The 27,205-nt window shown below is 47.1% G+C and overlaps 1 protein-coding gene across 7 annotated transcripts in view; it reads left to right on the plus strand.

Annotated features, from left to right (window-relative positions):
* Window positions 1-27,205, plus strand: part of robo1 (roundabout, axon guidance receptor, homolog 1 (Drosophila)) — a 570,003-nt gene that overhangs the window by 459,696 nt on the left and 83,102 nt on the right. For all 7 annotated transcript variants that reach the window (XM_052015221.1, XM_052015224.1, XM_052015223.1 and 4 more), the window contains 4 exons: window positions 18,842-18,966; window positions 20,089-20,260; window positions 23,434-23,639; window positions 25,832-25,913. In XM_052015221.1, coding sequence (XP_051871181.1) covers window positions 18,842-18,966; window positions 20,089-20,260; window positions 23,434-23,639; window positions 25,832-25,913 — 585 coding nt within the window. The remainder of the gene's footprint in view (window positions 1-18,841; window positions 18,967-20,088; window positions 20,261-23,433; window positions 23,640-25,831; window positions 25,914-27,205) is intronic.

A 27,205-nucleotide genomic window follows, 5' to 3' on the forward strand; every position in this document is an offset into this window, starting at 1 on the left:
GAACTTGATAAACCTGAAAGCCTTTTAAAAGCTCTTGGACTGCTGTTACCGAGCCAATCGATTGACTGAAGTCCAGCAAGAAAAGGAACAGTTGAACATTCCTCACCCGAACAAATATGGGACTCTCACCAGTACCCAGCTCACCAACCCCTCTTGTACATACCTGGCCCCTACCAGCCCTTTGACATATGAATGTCACTGACAAGGCCAGATCTATAAAGTAAAATCTGATAGAGGCTTTCAACTTGAAACGTTGACAATTCCTTTCCTTCCCACAGATGCTGCTCGACCCGCTGAGTTCCTCCAGCAGATTGTGTGTTGCTCCGGATTCCAGCACCTGCGGTCCCTGGTGTCTCCAGATTTGTGGACACACAGGAGATTGCCGATGCTGGAATCTCGAGCAACACACAATCTGCTGGAGGAACTCAGTGGGTCAGGTGGCATCACGAGGGTACCGTCACCTCCTAGCTTCTGGCACTATTCCCACTCTCCCCTCCTCCCTTTGCCTGTTGACCCCCCCACCCCTCCCCTCACCTGGATCCACCTATCACCTGCCAGTTCTTGCTTCACCCCTTTCCTCCACCTCTTTACACTGGCCGTCTCCCCTCCATCTTCCAGCCCAGATGAAGGATTTTGATCCGAAACGTCGACTGTCCATTTGCCTCCATAGATGCTACCTGACCTGCTGAGCTCCTCAAGTGTTTTGTGTGTTGCTTTGAAATGAGTGGCTTGTTGGACCATTCAGACCACAGTTAAAAGTCAACTGCATTGGTGGGTCTGGAGTCACATATAGACCAGGCTGGGTAAGGACAGCAGATTTCCTTCCGAGAAGACATAGGTATTGGCATTGGTTTATTATTGTCACTTGTGCCGAAGTACAGTGAAAAACTTGTCTTGCATACCGATCGTACAGGTCAATTCATTACATAGTGCAGATAAATTGAGTTAGTACAGAGTGCATTGAGGTAGTACAGGTAAAAGCAGTAACAGAATGCAGAGTAAAGTGTCACAGCTACAGAGAAAGTGCAGTGCAGATAGACAATAAGGTGCAAGGTCATAACAAGGTAGATTGTGAGGTCAAGAGTCCATCTCATTGTATAAGGGAACCGTTCAATAGTCTTATCACAGTGGGGTAGATGCTGTGCTTGAACCTGCTGGTACATGCCCTCAGGCTCCTGTATCTTCTGCCTGATGGGAGAGGGGAGAAGAGAGAATGACTCGGGTAGGTGGGGTCTTTGATTATGCTGGCTGCTTCACCAATACAGCGAGAGGTATAGACAGAGTCCATGGAGGGGAGGCTGGTTTCTGTGATGTGCTGAGCTGTGTCCACAACTCTCTGCAGTTGCTTGCGGTCACAGGCAGAACAGTTGCCATACCAAGCCGTGATGCATCCTGATAGGATGCTTTCTATGATACATCGATAAAAGTTGGTGAGTGTCAAAGGGGACATGCCAAATTTCTTTAGCCTCCTGAGGAAGTAGAGGTGCTGGTGAGCTTTCTTGGCCGTGACGTCTACATGGTTGAACTAGGACAGGCTATTGGTGATGTTCACTCCAAGGAACTTGAAACTCTCAACCCTCTCCACCTCAGCACCATTGATATAAACAGGTGTATGTACACAGCCCCCTTCCTGAAGTCTTTTGTTTGCTGACATTGAGGGAAAGGTTGTTGTCATGACACCATGTCACTAAGCTCTCTATCTCCTTCCTGTACTCCGACTTATAGTTATTTGAGATACGGCCCACTACGGTGGTTTCATCAGTGTATTTATATGACTACCTGTTAATTTCATGTTCACCATTACAGGTGCTAACTCATTCTTCCAGAACTTGCATGAATTTAAATTCCCCAGCTGCCGAGATGGGATTTGAACACAGCTCTACTTGGGAAAAGCTTGGTGTTTTTCTTGAACCGTGTTTTCAAATCCCTCTGTGGCTTTTTCCCTCTGTGTTTCTTTAACATTCTCCAGCCTCAGAAGCTTTGGAGATCTCCATTCACTGTTGCTAGCCTCTTGATGATCCACAAATTTAATTGCCATGCCTTTGGTTTTTTGGCTTGTAAGCTCTGAATTTCCTCCCCAAACCTCTCTGCTTTTCTCCCTCCACCTCTAAGTGGCTCTTTAACACCTCGTTGTTTGACCAAGCTTGTGGTGGCCTGCCCAAATCCCTCATTCTGCGGTTCAGTAGGACATATAAATCATCATGCTAAAGTGAAGAATTTGGGAGGTTTTGCTGTGTTAAATGCAAGCTGTTGTTTGTGGTGCACAGAGAGTCTTTCAGGCTAGGAAATTCCAGCATTCTGACCAGCTAATACGTCTGCACAAATGGCGCAGTGGTGCAACTAACTGGGCTGCTGCCTCACAGCTCCAGTTACCCAGGTTCGATCCTTGTCTCCGGTGCTGTCTGTGTGGAGCTTGCACGTTCTTCCTGTGACTGCTTGGGTTTCTCCCAGGTGCTCAGGATTTCTCCCAAGTCTGAAAGACGTGCAAATTGGTAGGTTAATTGGCTGATGTGAATAGTCCCTGGTGTAGGTTCATGGGAAAAAGAATCAAATTGGTGGGCATTTGTGTGAAGGAATAAGTTGCAGGGGTCCAGGGAAATAAGGAGAGAGGAGAAGGGACTGATTGGAAATGCTCCTCTGGAATATGGCATGGATCCAATGGGCCGAATGGCCTCCTATTAAGATTAGGTATCCAAGTTGGTGATGGGTGTGGGGTTTTCTTGTTCCTGTTGCTTTTGTACTTCAAGGTGGAGGAGGTCACAGATTTTAGAGGTGCTTTTGGAGAATTTTAATCATATCACTGTATATGCTTTTGTATCTTCTGCCTGATGGGAGGTGGGAGGAGGGAATGGATAATATCCAACACAAATGGCCATCACACCAGAGGTATCAGGATGGGTGCCCAAAATCTCGGTCTAAGAGGTAGATTTGGAAAGAACATTAAGGGTGGAGAGGGGATTGCACATGGAGTCACACAGCACGGAGACAGTCCCTAGTACACACTGACCACCAATCCGCATTCTACACCAATCCCATTGCCTTCTCCGCACATTCCCATCAACTGCCCACTCACCCACACACTAGGGGCAATTTACAACGGCCATTTTACCTGCCTACAGCCTCAGTGATTGTTGTTGCATTAGCCTGAAGCTACATCCCAAACACTAAGCATGAGCCATCTTGTCTTGAGAGTCATAGAGTCATACAGCACGGAAACAGGCCCTTCGGCCCAACTCGTCCATGCTGACTGTGTTGCCCAGTGAATTATTTCCATTTGCCTACGTTTGGCCCGTAGCCCTCTAAACCTCTCCTATCCATGGACTTAGATAAGAACATAAGAAATAGGAGCAGGAGTCGGCCATCTGGCCCGTCGAGCCTGCTCCGCTATTCAATAAGGTCATGGCTGATCCAGCTGTGGACTCAGATCCACCTACCTGCCTTTTCCCCATAACCCTTAATTCCTCTACTGTGCAAAAATCTATCTAACTGTGTCTTAAATATATTTAATGAGGTAGCCTCTACTGCTTCCCTGGGCAGAGAATTCCACAGATTCACTGCTCTCTGGGAAAAGCAGTTTCTCCTCATCTCTGTCCTAAATCTACTCCCCCGAATCTTGAGGCTATGTCCTCTAGGTCTAGTCTCACCTACCAGTGGAAACAGCCTTCCTGCCTCTATCTTATATCCCTTATATAATTGTATTTGTTTCTGTAAGATCCCCTCTCATTCTTCTCAATTCCAGCGAGTATAGTCCTAGGCGACTCAATCTCTCCTCGTAGGCTAACCCCCTCATCTCCGGAATCAACCTGGTGAACCTCCTCTGTACCACCTCCAAAGCCAGTATATCGTTCCTCAAGTAAGGAGACCAGAACTGCATGCAGTGCTCCAGGTCTGGCCTCACCAGTACCCTGTAAGCTGATTATCTGGATGGCTTTTAAATGTTGCTAATGTGCCCACTACTTCTGGCAGCTCATTCCAAATACACACCACCCTTTGCGTGAAGAAGCTGCCCCTGATGTCCCTTTTAAATCTCTCGCTTCTAATCTTAAACCTCCGCCCTTTTGTTTTTAGCACGCCCTCCCTGGGAAAAAGACTGTGTGCTTTCGCCTTGTCTATGCCCCTCATGATCTCATATACCTCTATCAGGTCACCCCTCAATCTCCTATGTTCTCTGACACTACCACGCTCCTCAGAAGAAAGCTACAACACTAGGCAAACTTTATTCCCCTTGCCGTTCCAGAGATTTATTTGTCTGTTTATTTATAGCTTCCTCTATTCCTCTCAAAGGAAATGAGACATAACAGTGCTTGACTGACTGATAGTTTTGACCCTTGTGAATACACAAGGCTTTAGATCAAGCCTGATAGGAGTGAGACCCAAACACATAAACAATTCATTCCATTCCTGGGAGCTGACTTGGAAATATTCATGTTTTGCCGTTGCCACACCTACTGTAGCCTTAAATTCATGATTTTGGAGCCTGCATGTTGCCTCACTGAGAACAAATGGGCCTTGACACAGAGGTCACGGACTTCTTCTTCAGTGCTGTGAGCACTGGTGCCATGATTATGTTACTGGACTAGTCAACCAGGTGCCTGTCCTCATGATCCAGACAGTGTGACTGGCAGCTTGAGTATATGCACTCTTGTTAAATTTGCCTTCGGCTGCTAGCAGAGGGGGATACGCAGGGGGCATCACACACACAGTCATGGAGAGAGACCTTCAGCAAGTTTGGTAAATGCAAAACGTGAGTCTAGAATTCACATTGTCAGAGAGTCATGGAGAGAAACAACACGGACACTGGCCCGTCGGCCCATTGAGTCTGTGCCAACCATCAACCACCCATTTACACTAATCCTGCATTAATCCCATTTTTTATTCTCTCCACATTCCCTATCAATTCCCCCCAGATTCTACCACAAACTGGGGGCAACTTACAGCGGCCATTTAACCTACCAACCTGCACATTTTTGGGATGTGGGAGGAAACTGGAGCACCCGGGGGAAACCCATGCGGTCACAGAGAGAACGTGCAGACCCCACACAGACAGCGCCAGAGGTCGGGATTGAACCCAGGTCGCTGGAGCTGTGAGGCAGTGGCTTTACCCGCTGCACCACAGTGCCACCCATTACACTGTATTGATCGGGTTATTGGGGCTACACAAGAGGTGGGAGACTCTAGTGGTCCTCAGTGCTGCTTTAAATGTACCTGGGGTGGGGGCATGAGGGCAGGAGAGGGACATCACAGTTTGGCTAAACAGAACTGGTAACTGATTTATTATTGTCACATGTACCGAGACAGTGAAAAACGTTTGTTTCCGTGCCATCCAGACAGATCATTCCATACATAAGTACATTGAGGTAGTACAAAAGGAAAACAGGATGCAAAATATAGTGTTACAGGTACAGAGAAAGTGCAGTGCAGGCAGACAAATAAAGTGCAAGGGCCACAATGAGGTAGATTGGGAGATCAAGGGTTCATCTTTATCATACAAGAGGTCCGTTCAAGAGTCTTATGACGGTGGGATACAAGCTGTCCTTGAGCCTGGTGGTACGTGTTCTCAAGTTTTTGTATCTTCTGCCCGACAGGAGGTGGGAGAAGAGAGAGTGTCTGGGGTGGGAGGGGTCCTTGATTATGTTGGCTACTTTCCAAAAGCAGCCTTGGACGAAGAACCAAGGAAGTGTGGTTGACTTTATAGCATCCCACTGGTCATTGCTGTGGTGGCCTTGAGTCTCTTTGAAGGAAAGATCTGTATTGATAGGCCAGAATGTGTTGACATTGCATTGAGATCAGACATAACTTCCTAGAATGAGTGAGCAGGCTCAAGGGGCCAAGTGGCCTACTCCTGCTCCTAATTGCTACGTTTGCATTCATTTATCCCCTTCCAGCTCCCTTTCAGATGGTCCCAATGTGCTTTGCAGTTAACTCTGGAAGTGTTGGCAACTTGCTCTCCCACCAATATCAGTGGCATAATGGCCGTGCCATCAACCTTTGGTGTTGATTGAGGGAGAACTATTATCCCAAAGGCAGTGAGTGGACCCCACTCCTGCCGTGGCACGGAGCCATCGGAAACCAGGTCACCACCTCCTCCCACATTTTAGTCGGATGATGCATTGTCTCAAATCCATGGATATTGAATCCAACAGTGTTGTTTCCTGAAATTAACCTAACAAAGACGATTGGTGCCAAGTTAACCGATCAGTCTGCTTCATTCGTGGACGGACTCATTCTCATTTTGCGCTGTGATGAAGGATTTTGTCTCCAGGTAGTGTGGCAGTAAACACACATTGCTTTGCTCATTTCTGCGTCTGTTAACACCGGTGACTGTTTCATTGTTGGTGCATGAGGTCCCGTTTCCCTCCTTGTCGCTCATTCTGCAGCGAGTGCCCCTGATTCCTCTGTCCTTCCAGAGTCCAAAGTCACCGTTACTGAGACATCGTCCAAATAAATATTAAAATTCACACAGTCATAAAACACAGTTGGTAAACATGATGTCACAAGTCACATGTAGGAGACTGAGGGGTGACCCCATAGAGATGTATAAAATCATGAAGGGCATGGATAGGGTGAATGCACTCAGTCTTTTTTCCAGGGAAAGGGAACCAAAAACTAGATGGCACAGGCTTAAGGTTAGAGGGGAAAGATTTAAAAGGGACCTGAGGGGCAACTTCTTCACACAGAGGGTGGGTCTATGGAATGAGCTGCCAGAGGAAGTGGTTTAGGCAGGTACAATAACAACATTTAAAAGACATTTGGATAAGTACATGGATAGGAGGGGTTTAGAGGGATATGGGCCAAATGCGGGCAAATGGGACCAGTTTAGATGGGAATCCCGGTTGGCATGGACGAGTTGGGCTGAAGGGCCTGTTTCTGTGATGTATTACACAATCACTAAACACTGGCAGTCACAAAGAAAAAGAAACATATAAAGTCACAAGATAATGCAGGGTTCCAAAACACAGTCACATGGTACATGCATGTTCATAGTTGCAAAACACTGTCACAAAACACAGTCAAAAGCAACGTGTATGGGAGAAGACATACACAGTTACAATACACAGTCTCCAAACAAATGCACAATCACAAAACACACACAGTCTCATAGTATATGCAGTCACAAAAATATACAGTCTTGGAATGCTCATAGTCACAAAACACTGACTCACAAAACACATTCATTCTCAAACACCTTCATTCTCAAACACAATTGCAAGTCACTCACAGTGACAGAATATACTCAGTTTCAGAATGCACATCACAAAGCAGATGTAGACTCAAAACCCAGCTGCACAGAAGAGGAGATGAGCCCTGGGGCAGATCAGCCATGATCGTATCGAATGGTGGGACAGGTTTGAGGGGCCGAGAGGCCTACCCCTGCTCCTATTCATGTTCTTAGGTCGTATTCAGTCTCAGAGCATGCACAGCCATAGAGCACGCAGCGATAAAACAAAGGCTACCACAAACCAGTTACAAAACACATGCAATTACAAAACACGCACAGCCCCAAAGTACACACTCAGAAATAAGGCACAGTGAAAATGTAAATGGAAAGTATGCAAGTATATAAAACTTCACACACAAAAGCTCTCAATTTACACACGCGTGCACGAGGATGCACATGGATGAACAAACAAAGACAAAACACAGCGCACGCATTTAAGCAATGCGGGGAAAGACACACACTTTTAAATTCATCAAGTTACTATCATTCGGCAGGACAGACCCAACCAATTTATAGCTATTCTTCAGCGACAAAGAAATTGGAAGCCTCAAAACCGAGCTACAGAAACGAGCTGCATACTTATCAGATTGCTGTGACCTCAAAAAAAAGATGCTTGTATCAACTGTAGCCTTGGAGGGCATGCAAGGGCTAGCCTGAACAGACATCGATCAAGAGCGATTGAGCGATCATTATTCTAAGTGCTACAAACAGTGCGTGGCTGGTGAAAGAAAGGGCACCTCTGTCTCATAACCATTAAAGTTACCCGTTTGATTTTTTTTGCTTTGATGTGTCAGTGCCACTACTTACTAGCCTAATTACACATGACCAAATTCCAGCCTGTCAAACCGCTGGGGCCTCCGAATGGCTGACGGCCTCAGCCCCGAAAGGACGGGGAACGAAAGGCCTGTGTGCAACCTCCAATCCTTCACTGAAACCCTGTCACTGCTCAAAGATTGGCCCGGGTTCAGCAACTAGTCGGCAACACAACTTTGAACAGGAATCCTCACCCGGAGTGTGTGTAGCCAGGCCGAACACTCAAAATGGTGAAAGGAATGCACACTGCAAAAATCAATCAGCGAATCCACTCAGGAATTTTTTATTTATTTTCTTTTGGTATCACAGAATGGTTGCAGCAAAGAAGGAGTCCAATCAGTCTATCGAGCCCATGCTGGCTCCATATAGGAACAGCCTGTTGGGTTCCATTCCCCATATCTGTTCAAATTCCTTTTCTTTGGATACACATTGGTAATCGGTTTATTATTGTCACAAGTACCGAGATACAGTGAAAAGATTTGTTTGCGTGCCGTCCAGACAGATCATTCCATACATCAAGGTAGTAAAAAGGAAAACAGAATGCAGAATATAGTGTTACATTTACAGAGAAAGTGCAGTGCACATGGACAAATAAAGTGCAAGGGCCATGACGAGGTAGATTGTGAGGTCAAGAGTTCATCTTTATCGTACAAGAGGTCCATTCAAGAGTCTGATAACTGTCGGATAAAAGCTGTCCTTGGTGGCACATGTTCTCAAGCTTTTGTATCTCCTGCCCAATGGGAAGGTGGGGGGGGAGAAGAGAGAATGTCCGGGGTGGGTGGGGTCTTTATGTTGGCTGCTTTCCCGAAGCAGCGAGAAATGTAGACAGAATCGATGGAGGGGAAGCTGGTGTCCGTGATGCGCTGGGCTGTGTCCACAACTCTCTGCAGTTTCTTGAGTCTTGGGCAAAGCAGTTGCCGTACCAAGCTGTGATGCATCTGGATAGGATGCTGTCTGTGGTGCATCTGTAAAAGTTGGTGAGTGTCATTGGGGACATGCCGAATTTCCTTAGCCTTCTGAGGACGTAGAAGTGCTGATGTGCTTTCTTGGCTGTGCATCTACATGGCTGGATCAGGACAAGTTATTGGTGAAAATTACATTGAGGAACATCCAGCTCCCTGTTGAACTCTACAATTGATCTCAACTCCTGACCCTGGCAATGCATACCATGTGCCAACCACTCGCTGCCTGAAAAAACCTTTCCCCTGTCAGTTTTGGTTCTTCTGCCAATCACTTTCATCCTACCTCCTCGCTTCTTGACCTCTCTCTGCCGGTCAGGCATAGTCTGTGGACAGAGAGAAAGAGTTTGTGTCACAGGTTGAAAGCATTCACCTGCAGCACTGCTCTCTCTTTGAGTATTGTTGATTCATCCTATCAGTCTGCTGGAAGTTAAGCCTCTTCCTTTCTCCACAGATGCTGCCTGACCTGCTGACATTTCACTTGTTCTTTTCTTTTTAATCATAACTAATCTTCTCTGCTGGAAAATGACCTAGAGAGTCTTAGTGAGTCCCAGAGAAAGTTACGGCAGGGAAACAGGACCTTCGGCCCACCGAGTCTGTGCCGACTATCAACCATCCATTTACACTAATCTACACTAATCCCATTTTTTATGCCCCCCACATTCCTGTCAACTATCCCCCCCCAGAGTCTACCCCTCACCGACACACGAGGGGCAATTTACAGTGGTCAGTTAACCTGCCAAGCTGCACGTCGTTGGGAAGTGGGGGGAAACCGGGGCACTCGGGGCAGGCCCACGCGGTCACAGGGAGAAAGTGCGGACTCCACAAGGACAAGGTCCGATGTCAGGATTGAACCCGGCTCACCGGGACTGTGAGGCAGCGGCTTTACCCGCTGCGCCACTGTGTCGATCTGTGCAAACTGTCCTCAGAATCCAATCCCATATCATCTTCAGTGAATCTGCACTCCACTCCCTCCAGGACCAATGTATATTGGTGTGGTGTGCTCCGAGCAAACACAGTGCTCCAGAACACACACTAGTCTGTATGGGAAATGACGGATATGAATTGAGACCTGCCCAGCTGCTGGTGCATTGGCTACATCAGTGGATAAAAATTCAGGGAGCATAAATCCATATTCCACTTCTGTGGATCTTGAATTTTTACATCTGCAGAAGTGATGGAAGCTGTCAAATTGTCACAGCGATCTCATTGAGGGAAGGAAGCCAGCCAAACCATTCTGGTCTGGGCCTCTATGTGACTCCAATCCCTCACTGACGTGTAGAACTTTAAGCACTCCTCTGAAGTGGTCTGGCCAGCATCTTGGTTACATCAATCCATCGCCATAGTGTGAGGTAGTGAGGGAACAGACAGTAAACAGAGGACAGGAAAATAAAGGGCGATTTAATCGAGGTTGTATAGGCAGCACAGTGGCGCAGTTAGTGGAGATGCTTCCTCACAGCTCCAGTGACCCGGGTTCAATTCTGACCTCAGATGTTGTCCGTGTGGAGTCTGCACCTTCTCCCTGTGATTGCGTGGGGTTCCCCCAGATGCTCCGGTTTCCTCCCACATCCCGAAGACATGCGGGTTGGTGGGTTAATTGGCCGCTGTAAATTGCCCCTCGTGTGCAGGTGAGTGGGTGAATCTGGGGCGGGGGGGACTTCAGGGGAATGGGGGGAGGAGAAAATGGGTCAGGGTAGGATTAGTGTAAAAATGGATGCTTGCTAGTCGGTGTGGACTTGGTCAGCCGGAGAAACAAAGGACTGCAGATGCCTAAATCTGGATTATTACTTAGTGTAATATCCATAAAACTATTTCACAGAACACTTGTGCTCTGTCTGTAAACTTTAAGTAATCCCCACTCCCTTTCCCCAAAACACCCCCCTGCCCATGCTTCTTCCCTTCTTCCCTTTCCCAGCCTAGCTCCCTTTGTTCTTCCCCTTTTTTTCCCTCTCTCTCCTTACCTGTGACCCATCCCCTGGTGGATCTGCTCTCCCCTCCTCCCCCGCACCTGCCTATCACCTTCTCTTACCTGCATCTACCTATCACCACCCTGTGCCCACCCCGCCTCCCCTCTTTTGCCCACCGATCACTGCTCTGCTTTTCCCTCCTATATATCGGGCTTCCCCTTTTCTTATCTTCAGTCCCGAAGGAGGGTCCTGACCCGAAACGTTGACCGCCTGCTTTTCTCCACGGATGCTGCCTGGCCTGCTGAGTTCCTCCAGCATCGTCATGTTTTTTACCCATGCTGTATGTCTCTATGATTCTGATTATGCAGGGTCTCGAATAGGTGATCAGGATGGAGCTGCTTCCATCAGCCTAAGGGACAAGTTTTAAGCTGAAAAGCACAAGAGATTTCATCTGGATTCCAGCACCTGCAGTCCTTTGTTTATCTCGACAGTTTTAAGTTAATTGGTGAAAAGATTGGAGGGAAGTTGAGGGAAGAGGTGCTCTCCCAACGAGTGGTGGGGTCTGGGGCCTATTATCTAGTGGAGGCGATGATATAAAATATCAGAGAAGATTCACTAGAATGATTCCAGGAATGAGAGGGTTAACATATGAGGAACGTTTGAGGCTTTTGGGCTGTACTCCTTGGAGTTCAGAAGAATGAGGGGGGACCTCATAGAAACATTTTGAATGTTGAAGGGCCTGGACAGAGTAGATGTGGCAAAGTTGTTTTCCATGGTGGGGGAGTCTGGTACAAGAGGACACGACTTCAGGATTGAAGGGAGCCCATTCAGAACAGAAATGCGGAGAAATTTCTTTAGCCAGAGAGTGGTGAATCTGTGGAATTTGTTGCCACGGGTGGCTGTGGAGGCAAAGTCATTGGGTGTATTTAAGGCAGAGATTGATAGGTACCTGAGTAGCCAGGGCATCAAAGGTTATGGTGAGAAGGTGGGGGAGTGGGGCTAAATGGGAGAATGGATCAGCTCATGATAGAATGGTGGAGCAGACTCGATGGGCCGAATGGCCGACTTCTGCTCCTTTGTCTTATGGTCTTGTATAGGAGCAGAATTAGGCCATTTGGCCCATCGAGTCCGCTCTGCCATTCAATCACGGCTGATTTTTTTTCTCTCTCAACCCCATCCTCCCACCTTAAACCCCTTGCCAATCAAGAACCAAGAAAATTGGGATTAGTCCCAATAACTCTCATTAAGCCAACATGGACTTGAAAAGCCAAATGGCCTCCTTCTTTGCTGTAATGGATCGTACAGAATGAACATGGAACAAGCGTCATGTGTGAAGGTTGCGTGGTGGCACTGATCTCTCATTTTTGCATTGTTATTGATACTGTTGTGATTCACCCGATCGGTTAATTTATTTCCTTTTATCTGCTTTGTTCTGTTCCAGTTGGTTCAGTTGGTAAGTTGAAACCTCATCCGTCATTCTCTGCGCTTCATGCTGACTGTGTTTCACCCATCCAAACCCTCCATCCTCCATCAAACAACCAATCAACACGCTTACATGGTCTGTTGTCGCTGGTAACAAGGTCAGGCAACAGGAAGGCCTTTTAAACAAAAAAAAACTGAGAGGGGAGTATGGGTAATGTTGAACCAAGAGATAAGGTAAAATATATCTTATGTCGCTTAAAACATTTCTCCACAGGTTTTGGCAAGGAGTAAGGTAAGTGAAGATTTCAAGCAAGACTTGGAAGTTTTGGGGAGGGCTTAATGTTGGTAATTTGAATGTATTTTCAGTGGGATAGTTTAATTTGTTGTTTTGCTCACTGAAACTTATGCTTCAATGGTGTCTTTCAAATCTTTAAGGTGTCTCCCAACCCTTGCAACCAAAGAGGTCCTTTGTACAATATGGTAACCACAGCCAGCTCCAACAGAGAAAATGTATTAGTGATGGTGACTGAGGAATCTGCCTCAGCAGTGGATCTCCCCTGCTCCTCTTGTGAAACCCCACTGCTGACAGAACTCCCAGCAAGTACCTAAGACAGTGTGCGATGCGTCGTAATCAAGCGACCATGAGGAACTCTGGCTGAAATATTTGAGATGATAAGAAAAGGTCTTTTAAGCAAATGGTCTGGTGTGGGTTTGAATCCCCGGCAATTTCTGAGGAATTTAGGGAATGGGGTGGTATTGTGTGATGGTCACCACCTGTGGAGACTGGAGACCTCAAGTGATCTGGCACTGGAAGTTCGGAACGTTGGAAGAGGAGGAGCTGTCCGGCTCACTGAATCTGTCCACCACTTGAATAGCCATTGGCTAATCTATGTCTGAACTCCACGTAGTGCAGGCAAGGACAAGTCTGCTCTTTACCCAATTTGACATCCAGAGGTGATGAGGTGTTGTTATACGTTTCTTTTGCCCATCTGCAGTATGTGGAGTGGAAGTTCTGAGTGAAGAGAACTCAATGGATTCAAGGCTACCCCTTAATGATAAATGCTTAAAATGTCAGGGAGAGGAGAGAGAGAGAGAGAGAGAGAGATTTCCCCAATTCCTTGCAGCTGAAGAGATTCTTTTTAAAATCTAGTCTAGTCACTGGCACAAAATTGTACACAGCAAGCTCCCATAAAACATTAATGTGATTCTCACCAGGTAAGTTATTTTGGTAATTAATTAGTAATCGGTTTATTATTGTCACATGTTGCGAGATGCAGTGAAAAACGTTATTTTACATGCCACCCATACAGGCAAAAACAGTACATCAAGTTATCAAACTTTTGTATCTTCTGCCTGATGGGAGAGGGGAGAAGAGAGAATGACCCGGCTGGGTGGGGTCTTTGATTATGTCGGCTGCTTTACCGAGGCAGTGAGAAGTGTAGACAGAGTCCGTGGAGGGGAGGCTGGTTTCCGTGATGTGCTGAGCTGTGTCCACAACTCTCTGTAATTTCTCGCGGTCTCAGGCAGAGCAGTTGCCGTACCAAGTGTTGTTTGAGGAATGACGGACAGTTCTGGGTGTCCCTCGCTCCTCTTAGTGTGGGGAAACTGGTTCAAAAATGGCCAGCATCCATGATATTATAACAACACAGAGGAGATTATTTGGCCCATCAGGTCCATGCCTGCTCCCAGAGGTGCAATCCCATTTCCCCCCTCATTATTTTGGAGGTAGATAACTTTTTGAAGGATCGAGGGACTGAGGGCTCTGGGGATCTGGTATTGAGGAAGAGTTGAGACCTGAGGTAGATCAGCCATGGTCAGATTGAATGGCGGGGCAGGTCTGAGGGGCTGAATGGCCTACACCTGCTCCTATTTTCTTGTGTTCTTGACTCCATGCAATTTGTTTTTTTTCTCTCACACACACCCATCGACTCCCCCTTATGTTTTTTTTGCCATTAACCTGCACTTTGGTAAGTTAAATTGCAGTGGCTAATTTACCAACCAGCATGTCATAGAGTCATAGAGATATACAGCACGGAAACAGGCCCTTCAGCCCAACTTGTCCATGCTGATCAAGTTGCCTCCCTGAGCTAGTCCCTTTTGCTTGTGTTTGGCCCATATCCCTCTAAACCTTTCCTATCCATGTACCTTCCACATGTTGTTTAAACATTTTAATTGTACCCACCTCTGCCCCTTCCTCTGAACCACTTTTCTTATTGTTTTTATATGCCTTAAATGGATATGTATGTTTTAAATTAAATAGTAATTATTTTAATGTTACCCATTGCTTGTTTCCCTTCATACCTTTTAATGTAGTTTCTCAGTCTACCATAGCCAACTCACACTCAGTCCCTTCTCCCTTTGCTTTGTTTAGACATAAGATCATGATTTCAGATTGAATTAAATCACTTTCAATCTTTATTTTGAATTATTTTACATAATGATCACTGTTCCCTCGGGGACTCTGAATCACCACATCATTAGTTAACCCAAACAGCAACAGTGGCGCAGCTAGTAAGGCTGCTGCCTCCCAGCGTCAGAGAACCGGGTTCGATCCTGACCTCTGGTGCTGTCTTTGTGGAGTTTGCACGTTCGCCCTGTGAAAACAGGGACTTCCTCTGGCTGCTCCGGTTTCGTCCCACATCCCAAAGACGTGCAGGTTGGTCAGTTAATTTGCTGCTGTAAATTGATCCCAATGTGGAGGTGAGGGGTAGAATCTTGTGGGGGGGGGTGGTGGGGGGGGGGAAGTTGACGAGAATAAAAAGTGGGATGGGTGTAGGATTAAAGTTAATTGGTGATTGATGGTCGGCAAGGACTCGGTGCGCTGAAGGGCCTGTTTCCGTGCTGCATCGCTCTATGACTCTTTGAACCTCCTCTCATTGCACAGTACTGGATATAAGTCACTTGTTCCATTATTGGGTCTGAGCACATCAATCTAGTGAACCATTCTCCATACACTCCGTGAATTTGCTCTCCGCACTAGTCCAGGAAGGATGTGGAAGCCATAGAGAGGGTGCAAAGGAGATTTACAAGGATGTTGCCTGGAATGCAGAGCATGCCTTATGAAAACAGGTTGAGTGAACTCGGCCTTTTCTCCTTGGAGCGACGGAGGATGAGGGGTGACCTGATAGAGGTGTATAAGATGATAAGAGGCATTGATTGTGTGGATAGTCAGAGGCTTTTTCCCAGGGCTGAAATGGTTGCCACAAAAGGACACAGGTTTAAGGTGCTGGGGAGTAGGTATAGAGGAGATGTCAGGGGTAAGTTTTTTACTCAGAGAGTGGTGAGTGTGTGGAATGGGCTGCCGGTCTTTTAAGAGACTTTTGGATAGATACATGGAGCTTAGAAAAATAAGAGGGCTATGGGTAAGCCTAGTAATTTCTATTGTAGGGACATGTTTGGCACAACTCTGTGGGCTGAAGGGCCTGAATTGTGCTGTTGGTTTTCCTTTCCTTTTACAATATTTTTATTAATTCCATGAGAAAAAATACAGAGTACATGCATCAAAAAAGAGTAAAAATATTACAGAATACATTGTGTTAAATTATACTTAAGATCACAATACTTTGAATTAATAGTCACATGTAATAGTTAATAAATGAAAAATTGGAATATTTTATTATATAAAAAAATCTACTCCCACTACCAAAAACCGAAGCTGTTGGATAAAAAAAAAACAAGGAAAAACCCTTGAAACGTAACAACGTCAGCCAGTGTCTGCATTTCAGTCACCAATTCAAAGATTTTGAAAATAATTCAAAAAAGGGTCCCCACGGAGTTTGAAAGTCTACATTAGATTCAAAAACAGAACAATGAATCTTCTCTAGGTTCAGGTACTGTAGGTTTTCTATGTTTCTATGTTTTCCTAGACCTTTGGTTTGTCTAGTCGATAAGTTGCTTAAATACCTCTCCCCTTGGTCATTGTATTATCCTTGTTACATGACCTCTCATGACATGACTTATACTATACCCCATATTAGCAATGCTGATTGTGGATCTATAGACAGCACCTACCAACATTTTCTGCCCCAGACATCAATCAAGATGATACCAGAGCATGGCAACTCTTTGCGAGGTGATAGCACATGCTCTCATTCCATTTACTTCTCAATTATCATTTCAATATAATCTCAATTCTAAGTCTGTCAATCAATAACAATGTTCTCTTAAATCCACGTTATTTGTCTGCCTGCACTGCACTTTCTCTGTAACTGTAACACTACATTCTGCATTCTGTTTTCTTTTTACTACCTCGATGTACTTATGTACGGCATGATCTGCCTGGAGAGCACGCAGACAAAAGCTTTTTACTGTATCTCCGTACACGTGACAATAATTAACCAATAAGCCAAACTGATTCTACTCACTTTATTCTATCACAGCGTGCTGTGCTCTGGAATGCACTGCCTAAAAGGAGAGTGGAAGCTGATTCAGTCAGAAAGGGAAGGTGACTGTTTTATCTGAAGAGGAAGTGATGGGGCAATGGGGACAGAGCAGGGGCGAGGAGCTAACTGAATAGTACTTCGAAAGTTCTGCAATTTGATTCAGTTGTAGAGGAGAAATGATTGGTTCTGTGAGTCTCAGCAGTTTCCAAATGTTCTATCCAACCCCATTCTGAGTTCTGCTGGTCCGGGGAAAGCTAGTCAAAGGGCTTCCTAAGTGTGAACTCCATGGGAATGTTTCTGCTGAACTGTACACGTGGAACTGATACACATGAGTCTCTCCAAAATGCAACATCCAGTCAGCTGAAAGAATGAGTGTGTAAATGCATGTGTGTGTGTGAAATTATGTGTGCATGCATGTGTGGATATATGTGCATATGTGTGTGCACGTGGCTGTATGTGTGTGCATATATGTATATGTATGTGCATGTGTGTCTGTGCATGTGTGTCTATGCAGTGTGTCTGCACACACGTGTGTCTCTGTATATGCCTATATGTGCATCTCTGCACATGTGTGTGTGTTTGTGTGCATGTCTGTATACACACGTCCATCGGTGAGCGTGTACATCTCTATGTACATGATATTTGCATGACTGGTGCTTGTGTGAGTGTGTGTGTGTCCACGTGCATGCCCACAACCCAGCAGGGTATTAGGAAGATATGCTGGAAGGTTCAAGAATGAATCAAGGCCTTTTGATCCAATTCTAGAACTGTGGAGTGTTGACAGAGGCCCTTTGACGATGGGGTCGGTGTTTGTTCCTCTGTACCCTCTCCAAAGTCTGACATTCTTCCTACAGGGCAGAGCCCAGAAATGCACACAGTGCTCATTCTGGAGCAGAGTGAGTGACAGGCTGACAATAAAACCCTTGTCTGTTCTTCATTGACATCCTGCAGGTTTCCCCAATGTAGGACCCACCACTGTGAAACCCACAGAACCATCATACAGTCATACAGTGTGCTTCATCTCTCTCTCTCTCTCTCTCTCTCTCTCTCTCTCTCTCTCGCTTCTCTGTGAGTGAAAAATTTGTAAAGAATAACATTGGATAGTTCAAGCACTGGGACAGATGGAGGCAAACCCAGAGAACAAAACAATGGGATGAATTAAAAGAGTTTGAGCTCAATATCAGATGGGACAAACCACAAGGCTTAATTTATATAAGTAAATTAATTTTTTGCTGTGATCTGGCATTCATTGCCTGAGAGGACGGTGGAAGCAGATTCAATGGGAACTTTCTACCTGATAAGTCCTTGGACAGGTAGATTTTGCAAAGTGTTGGGAGTGGGACTAATTCCTGAGTTAGGGCTGGCACAGGCAGGATGGGCTGAGTGGCCTATTGCCCAGGCTCATGTCCCATCCGGACATTCCCTCCCCCCATCGGGCAGAAGATACGAAAGTCTGATACCTTGAAGTACTGTTGTTGCTCTACGGTTCTCTTCAGTGACCTCACACGGCTCCTGTGGTAACCACCCCCCCGGTCTCTTCCAGTATGGAAGTAAGGATATGTTGATGAGCTCTATGGGGCACTGGTGAAACCTCATTTGGAGTACAGTGTGCAGTTTTGGGCCTCTTATCTTAGAAAGGATGTATTGATGTTGGAGAGGGTTCAGAGAAGATTTATGAAGATGATTCCCGGAATGAAAGGGCTGACATACGAGGAGCATTTGTCGACTCTTGGATTGTATTCATTGGAGTACAGAAGAATGAGAGGGGACCTCATAGAAACATTTCAAATGTTGAAAGGACTTGACAGAGTAGGTGTGGCTAAGTTGTTTCCCTTGGTGGGTGTGTCCAGGACGAGAGGGCACAGTCTTAGAGGGTACCCATTTAGAACAGAGATGCGGGGAAATTTCTTTAGCCAGAGGGTCATGGATTTATGGAATTTGTTACCACGTACAGCTGTGGAGGCCTGATCACTGGGGGTGTGTAAGGAGCAGATTGATAGGTATCTAATTAATCAGGGTATCGAGGGAAATGGGGAAAAGGCCGGGAATTGGGGCTAGATGGGAAAATAGTTTAGCTCATGGTGAAGTGGACTCGATGGGCCGAATGGCTTGTGATCCTGTGATCTTCCTCCTCGACAGCCCCGCCGCAGTTCGTGGTGAAGCCCCGGGACCAGATGGTCGCAGTCGGTCGGACGGTCACCTTCATGTGCGAGGCGACGGGGAACCCGCAGCCGGCCATCTTCTGGCAGAGGGAGGGCAGTCAGGTGGGTGCACGGAGGAGGTACCCCCTCGCCGCCCAGGCTCCCGGAACTGTGCGCCAACACACCGCGGTGGTGGGAGTGCAAGGAGGGGCGCGTTGCGGCCACTCACGGGTCCAGGAGGCGGGCGGTCAATGGTCCTGCCCCAGCTGGTTGCCTGCCCTTCTTCTGGGGTTACCCCCCGTGCCCGGGTGCCCCTGGAGAAGGAGCACGCGGTATCTGTGGGTACATTGGAGGCCTTCCCCTTTTCACTACTGTCTGAGCTCCTGCTCAGACCTCAGCACCCCCCACAGGACACCCAGAGTGGTCCCAGGACCAGGAATGGCCCTTTGGGAAGGGTGAGCACAATCCCCACTCTGCCGACTTGCCACAGACTCCAGAAAGGAACACTGTGGCTGCACGGGGAATTCCACGGATCGACGTTCCATGGGACTCACTGGGGGTTTGGTGGGATAAAGGCCTTATTCTGAGCTACTCAATATGCTGCTTGGGTCCCTCCCTGTCTCCAACTCCCTCTGTCCCCAGAAACCATGTCCTCCCCTTCCTCTCCCCTCCCCTCCCCACCTCCTGCTCTCCCCTCCCCTCCCTACCTCCTGCTCTCCCCTCCCCTCCCTACCTCCTGCTCTCCCCTCCCCTCCCTACCTCCTGCTCTCCCCCACCCCATCCCTTCCTCCCCATCCCTTCCTCTCCTCTCCTCTCCTCCCCTCCCACACCCCAGCCCCTCCTATCTTTCCTCTCCCCTCCCCTCCTGCCTCCTCCCCTTCCCTCCATAACGTTTCCCCCCTCCCTCAATCCCTCTCTTTTCTCCTCTTTTGCACAGCCCCCTCTTTCCATTGGTGTTTCCTTGCCCCAACCGGCCACATGACCTCTGAACCCTTCCCATCTGCCTCCTCTCCCAGATTCCTCCTCACCTCCTCTGCTGACCTGCTGACTTTACTCACCCCTCCCATCCCGTCTCCCCTCCCCAAACCATTGTCACTCACCATTCCTTCCCTGCCCTCCCCACTCCATTCCCCTTCCTTTCTCCCCGTGGCCCGTCTCCTCACCCCCTCCCTCCCAGCTCCCCCATCCCACCACCTCATTGACCACCCATTTACGTTCCTTCCTTGTGTGTTCTTGTCCTTGCAGAATCTGCTTTTCTCCTACCAGCCTCCGGAACCTTCCAGCAGGTTTTCGGTGTCGCAGGTGGGGGACCTGACCATCACCAACGTCCAGAGGTCCGATGTGGGTTACTACAGCTGTCAGGCCCTCAACGTGGCTGGGAGTGTCATCATCAAAGCCTTCCTGGAAGTGACTGACGGTAGGCAATTTGGGGTCTACACCAGAGGTCCAGGCAAGGTCCGGCGATCTGTGACTGAAAGCCCCCCCCAGCCACAAATGATCATTAGGTCATATAGGCCCACACAACATGGAAACAGCCCAACTGGTCCATGCCGACCAAGATTCCCATCCAAACTAGTCCCATTTGCTTGCGTTTGGCCCATATCCCTCTAAACCTTTCCTATCCATGGACCTGTCCAAGTGTCTTTTAATGTATCTGCCTCAACCACTTCCTCTGGCAGCTCATTCAATATACTGACCACCCTCTGGGTGAAAAAGTTGTCTCTCAAGTTCCTATTAAATTTCTCCTCTCTCACCCTAAACCTATGCCCTCTGGTTCTTGATTCCCTAACCCTGGGAAAATGACTGTGCGTATTCACCCTATCTATGCCCCTCATGATTTTATACACCTCAAGAAGGTCACCCCTCATTCTCCTGCGCTCCAGTGAATAAAGTCCTAGCCTGCCCAACCTCTCTCTATAACTCAGTCCCTTGAGTCCGAGCAACATTTCTGTAAATCTTTTCTGTATTCTTTCCAGCTTAATGGCATCTTTCTGATAACTGGGTGACCAAAACTGTACATAATACTCCAAGTGAGGCCTCACCAACATCTTGTACAACTGCAACATAACGTCCCAACTTCTTTGGCCAGCGTGTCAAATGCCTTCTGCACCACCCTGTCTACTTGTCTACAGGCTCAAAGTTGCCTTGGAACAGAAGGAAGTCACACTCATACAGTTCTGCCTTTCACTGTTAAAATCACAGAGATCTCCACTGAGATTAAAAACTGTCTTCAGCTCTCTCAAAACTAGCATCGTATCTCTGTGAATAAAACCCTGTTTGATGGACTCTCACTTGGTTACCTCAAGTAGAGGTAACTAGGAAAGTGGGTAAGGAAATGGCAGATGGAATTTAACTCAGACAAGTGTGAAGTGATGCTTTTTAGAAGGTTAAACCAAGGCAGGACATATACAGTGAATGGCAGGGCTCTGGGGAGTTTTATTGACCAGAGAGACCTTGGGTGCATGTACATAGTTTCCTGAAAGTGGCAACGCTAGCAGACAGGGTGGTGAAGAATGCTTACCTTCATTGGCCGAGGCATTGACTAAAGGAGTTGGGACATCATGTGACAGCTGTAAAACATTGGTTAGGCTGCACTTGGAGTATTGCATGCAGTTTGAGTTACCGTACTATAGGAAGGATGTGACTAAGCTGAAGAGGGTGCAGAAAAGATCCACAAAGATGTTGCCTGGACTGGAGGACTTGAGTTATAAGGAGAGATTGGATAGGCTTGATCAGTTTTCCCTGGAGTGAAGTGACATGATAGAGGTCTATAAAATTATGAAAGGCATAGAAATAGTCAGTCTGTTTCTTATAGTAGAGGAGTCTATAACTAGAGGGCATAGGTTTAAGGTGAGAGGGAGGAGGTTGAAAGGGGATCTGAGGGGTAAATTTTTCACACAAAGAGTAGTTGGTATCAGGAACGAGCTGCCAGAGGAGGTGGTGGAGGCAGGAACGGGAACAACAGTTCAGAGGCATCTGGACAGGTACTTACATTAGCAGGGTATAGAGGGATAGGGAGTTAATGTTGGCAAATGGGACTGGTATAGATTGGCATTTTGGTTGGCAGAGATGTGGTGGGCCAAATGGCCTGTCCCTATGCTGTACAACTCTGGGACTCTGGAGTTCCAGTTTAGAGGATGGATTATCAAGGACTCAGTGGGTTCTGGAAGGCCTAACTGATCTCTGTCATCCTTCCTATCCCTTGTAAGTTTCTCGGAGCTGCAAGGACTAACTGTTATTAGTTTACCTGATTCTTGTCAGTCAGTCCAACAGGTATAACTGGACTGGATTCTAGTAATCAAAGTCAAAAAGTCAAAGTCGAGTTTATTGCCACATGCACAAGTCCATGTGTGCACAGGTGCAATGAGAAACTTACTTGCAGCGGCATCACAGGCACAGAGCATCAAATGAGCAGCATTCACAAGAAAAACATGTCAAAGATAAATTATATACAATTTTTACAAGAAAGAACACAACTAGAACATAAAGTCCATTTGAGTGCAAAGTGGTCATAGTGTTGCTAAACTGTAGTGATTAGGGTTGTGCCGTTTGGTTCAAGAGACTGCAGATTCTGGAAACTGGAGCAACACACAAAAAGCTGGAGGAACTCAGCGGGTCAGGCAGCATCTGTGGAGGGAAATGGACGGTCGACGTTTCAGGTCGAGACCCTTCATCTGGATTTCATTTGTCCAGATGAAGGGTCTCGACCTGAAACGTCGACCGTCCATTTCCCTCCATCAATGCTGCCTGACCCGCTGAGGTACATAGAACACAGAACACTACAGCACAGTACAGGACCTTCGGCCCACGATGTTATGCTGACATTTTATCCTGCTCTTATCTTAATCTATCTAACCCTTCCCTCCCACATAGCCCTCCATTTCTCTATCATTCATGTGTCTATCTAAGAGTCTCTTAAATGTCCCTAATGTATCTGCCCCCACAACCTCTGCTGGCAGTGCGTTCCACACACCCACCACTCTCTGCGTAAAAGACTTACCCCTGACATCCCCCTTATACCTTCCTCCAGTCACCTTAAAATTATGCCCCCTCGTGTTAGCCATTGTCGCCCTGGGAAAAAGTCTCTGACTGTCCACTCGATCTTATACGCCTCTATCAAATCACCTCTCATCCTCCTTCTCTCCAAAGAGAAAAGCCCAAGCTCACTCAACCTATCCTCATAAGACATGCTCTCCAATCCAGGCAGCATCCTGGTAAATCTCCTCTGCAGCTCCAGCTTTTTGTGTGCTGTTCTGCTAACTGCTATTCGTAGGCCTGATTATTACTGACTTTTACTGGTAGGCAGGTCCTCTTTAAGCAGGTAAGCCTGAAGGATTTTGGCCTGCTTGTCTTTATTGATTCCAGGTGAGCCAGAGCTATATGCCTGTTCATTATTAATTCAGTGTGGGAAGAGTCTTCCACATATGTTTACGTTTACTTCAAATAGGGATGTACCAGTAACAATTAGTCCTGTAATTATAGGCATGTCTCTGCAACAGATGTCTGACATTGCTATTTGCATGGTTTATAAAAAGTTAAAACTGAATTGATTCCAATTGTTGAAGGTTTATTTGCTTCATTTCCTTCTAGTCATTTCGGACCGGCCCCCACCTGTCATTCGCCAGGGCCCCGTCAATCAGACGGTTGCCGTCGACAGCACGGTCGCCCTCGGTTGCTTGGCCAGTGGCTCCCCCCCACCCACCATTCTGTGGCGGAAGGACGGGGTCCTGGTCTCCACCCACGACTCGCGCATCAAGCAACAGGAAACGGGAACACTGCAGATCCGCTACGCCAAGGTATGGGACGTGGTGCCTCTTGGTTTGTTCTATGGGCAGATACCTCACTGGCTGTAGAGTCCCAGGTGCGTGTGGTGCACACCAGTTGTCTGGGATGGGTTCAGTCACCGTGTTACGAGGGGTTTGCCTTCCTAGAAAATGGTCCGCATCACGATTTTCCGTAACGTGAAGGCACCTCATCCGCGCGTGCATCAAGAAACGTGAGTTAAGAAAAAAGTACATTTTGTATTTATTTATTTACTTCCTTTCACTTAAGTTCCCCAAGAGTGAACTTCATTCCATACCTCAAATTCTTGAGGAGTGATCTGTGAATTGAATTTCCGTAACCTGAATGACCATAATGCTGCTTGCCTGTAGAAGACAACACTGTTCACTGATGCGTTTTGAAGAGAGGATGTAAAGTCAGTGGTGTGGCTTTTGAATGACACATTGAATCAATGTACTGTCTGTTCCCCAATGGATGTGAAACATCCCATTATCTCTACAGAAGGGAGTTATCCCACTGTCCTGACCTATAGTTAAAGGATTCAATTTATCCTTGTTGTGTTTGTCACAGCTTGCTGTGCACAAATTGGCTGGTAGAACATGGGTTAGATACAGAGTGAAGCTCCCTCTACACTGTCCCATCACACACTCCCAGGGCAGGGCCAGTTAAATACAGAGTGAAGCTCCCTCTACACTGTCCCATCACACACTCCCAGGGCAGGGACCGTTAGATATAGAGTGAAGCTCCCTCTACACTGTCTCATCAGACACTCCCAGGGCAGGGACAGTTACATACAGAGTGAAGCTCCCTCTACACTGTCCCGTCATGCAGATTAAGTGCTGTCCAACTTGTTCCTCTCCCCTGTACATACCCATGGATCTTTTTTTTTTGTTTTGCACATTTAACCCATTCCTTTTTGAAGCTCAGCCATGAAATCTGCTTCCACTGCCTTATCGAATGGGCAGGAAGAAGCTGCTTGGTCCCTCAAGCGTCTTTGACATTCGTTGAAATTCTGATGTATCCGTGACCTCATATCCAGCTATTTCCCCATATCACTTCATAGTTTACATCAACAAAAAAATCCTGCCCGTCTCAGATTTAACATGAACCGTTTTTCCAGCACCATTTGCCATCTGCACGAGAGAGTTTTGAAGTTGTACTGCCCTCTGTGTGTAGACTGCACTCCTGTAACACATCCTGTAGACTGTGCATGCGTCTCACACTCCCCAACTTGTGGTGATAGTTTTCTCTCCACCAGTTCTCCTCTGTATCTCAAAAGCATCAGTCGAACCTCTCCTTAATGGGTGTCTAGAGCTTGCACGATCTCCCTGTGACTGTCTAGATTCCCCTGGGTGCTCCATTTTCCTCTTCCATCCCAAAGAAGTGCTGGTAGATTAGTTGGCCACTGTAATACCCCTTGTGTAGGTAGATGGTAGAAGAATCAGGGGTTGGTAGATAGTCATGTGATAGAGAATAGGTTACTGGGAATTGATGGGCTGAATGGCTCCTCCTCTGTCGTATGAAAATGTGAAATCTTCTCAATTCCAGAGAATTCAGCCCTTAATTCTGCAATCTCTCATCATTTAACTCATGGGTTTAATTACGGTCCATTCACACTGTACTCCCTTGAGTATTCTCCAGCCATTCTGTCAGGACCTTGCAGATCACAACTGATTGAGTGAAAATTAGTGAGCCCTCATCTCCACCTGCGGTTCCAGGGATAACTGTTTCAGTGTCCTTGGTTACGAGAAAAAGAATGCAGGAAGAACTCAGCGGGCCAAGCAGCATCCGTAGAGGCAATAGGCGGAGTCGATGTTTCAGTTTAAGAACCTGCGTAAGGACTGAGAGGGAAGAGGGAAGATTGCCAGTGTATAGCAGTGTGTAGGGAGGATGGAACAGAGGCTGCTATGCGATAGGTGGAACAAGATGGGGAAGGGATGATGGGCGGAAGGAACTCAGTCGGGGAAGGGGTGGGAGCGATGAACTAAGGGAGCGGAATACAAGGTGGACAGGTGAGTGTGTGTGTAGAGGAGGACACCAGGATGTGCGAGTTATCTGAAATTCTGGTTAGCAAGCCTCCAGTCAGTGGACACCTCAAGGGTTAATCATTGAACATGCCTTAAAGCACAGAGCATAACTTCAGACAAACTTTCAATCTCATTCGATTTTTAATTTTATTTTCCTCTCCTTCGTTCTGTACTTGTAGCTGGGTGACTCAGGCATCTACACTTGCATTGCATCAACACCAAGTGGTGAAGCTTCCTGGAGCGCACGCATTGAGGTTCAAGGTAAGAGCCTCCTTTCACTCTGAAATTCCATTTCTTCCTGCAGATCAAGAGGAGATCTGTCGGGGTTGGGAATAAAGCCCTTCCAAGTTTCAGGAACAGCATCCGTAGCAAGCCCTGCTGGGGCAGAGACAGCATAGGCTAGTTGCAGAGTATAGATCCATCCAGATTGTCCCGTCACACACTCCCAGGGCAGGGACAGCACGGGTTAGATACAGAGTGAAGCTCCCTCTACACTGTCCCATCACACACTCCCAGGGCAGGGACAGTTAGATACAGAGTGAAGCTCCCTCTACACTGTCCCATCACACACTCCCAGGGCAGGGACAGCATGGGTTAGATACAGAGTGAAGCTCCCTCTACACTGTCCCATCACACACTCCCAGGGCAGGGACAGTTAGATACAGAGTGAAGCTCCCTCTACACTGTCCCATCACACACTCCCAGGGCAGGGATGGCATGGGTGAGATACAGACTAAAGCTCCCTCTATCCTCTCCAGTCTGACGCTCCCAGAACAGGGACGGCATGGGTTAGATACACAGTAAAGCTCCTTTTACAATAGTTCAGAAGTTGAAAAGATTTTCCAATAGCTGCAACCTAACGTTAACCAGCGATGATCCGCCAAAGTGAGATCACTGATCAGTGTCCGGTGTCTGCGGAATAATAGTGCCTTGATCTGCTTGAGGTAGACACCAACAGTCAGAACTGGATGTAAATCCAAACTGAAGATGAGAAAGATCAAACCAGATCTAACATTGCATCAAATTATACCAAGCAAACAGCACAGAAAGAGACCACCCAACATCACTGCTCTGTGCTTATAATCCACACAGGCTCGTCACACTCTCCCCATCTTGCTCTATCACCACATCTTCTGTTTGTTCAAGCCATTGTATGTTTTCCCATCTTCCGTTAACAGTGTTACACCAAATATTTTCCTTTTGTGGTCTAGCATGCGTGTGGTCCTGTGCAGCAGCTTTAGTAGGTTGGCATCTCACCATGTCTATTGCTACACCCAGCATGTCCCACTGCACCCCTCAGAGTAGATCCCATGCCCTGACGTAATGAGGGCCCTTGAGGTTACAGACTGTACCGGTGTACACCTCTGCTGCTAATGGGTCCACAACACTTCCCAGTTTGAGCTGCCCCATCTATTCTAATGCTAGGAACGTATGTAGTGCCACACAAGGGCGACCTCAGTCCCCACAAGGACTACGCAGTGGTCACGTCTACTAACACTGTCGTGGACTTAAGCATCTGCCACAGGTAGACCGGCAAGAATGAGTTCAAGTCG

This window comes from Pristis pectinata, chromosome 4, assembly GCF_009764475.1.
Source record: "Pristis pectinata isolate sPriPec2 chromosome 4, sPriPec2.1.pri, whole genome shotgun sequence".
Classification (NCBI taxonomy): domain Eukaryota; kingdom Metazoa; phylum Chordata; class Chondrichthyes; order Rhinopristiformes; family Pristidae; genus Pristis; species Pristis pectinata.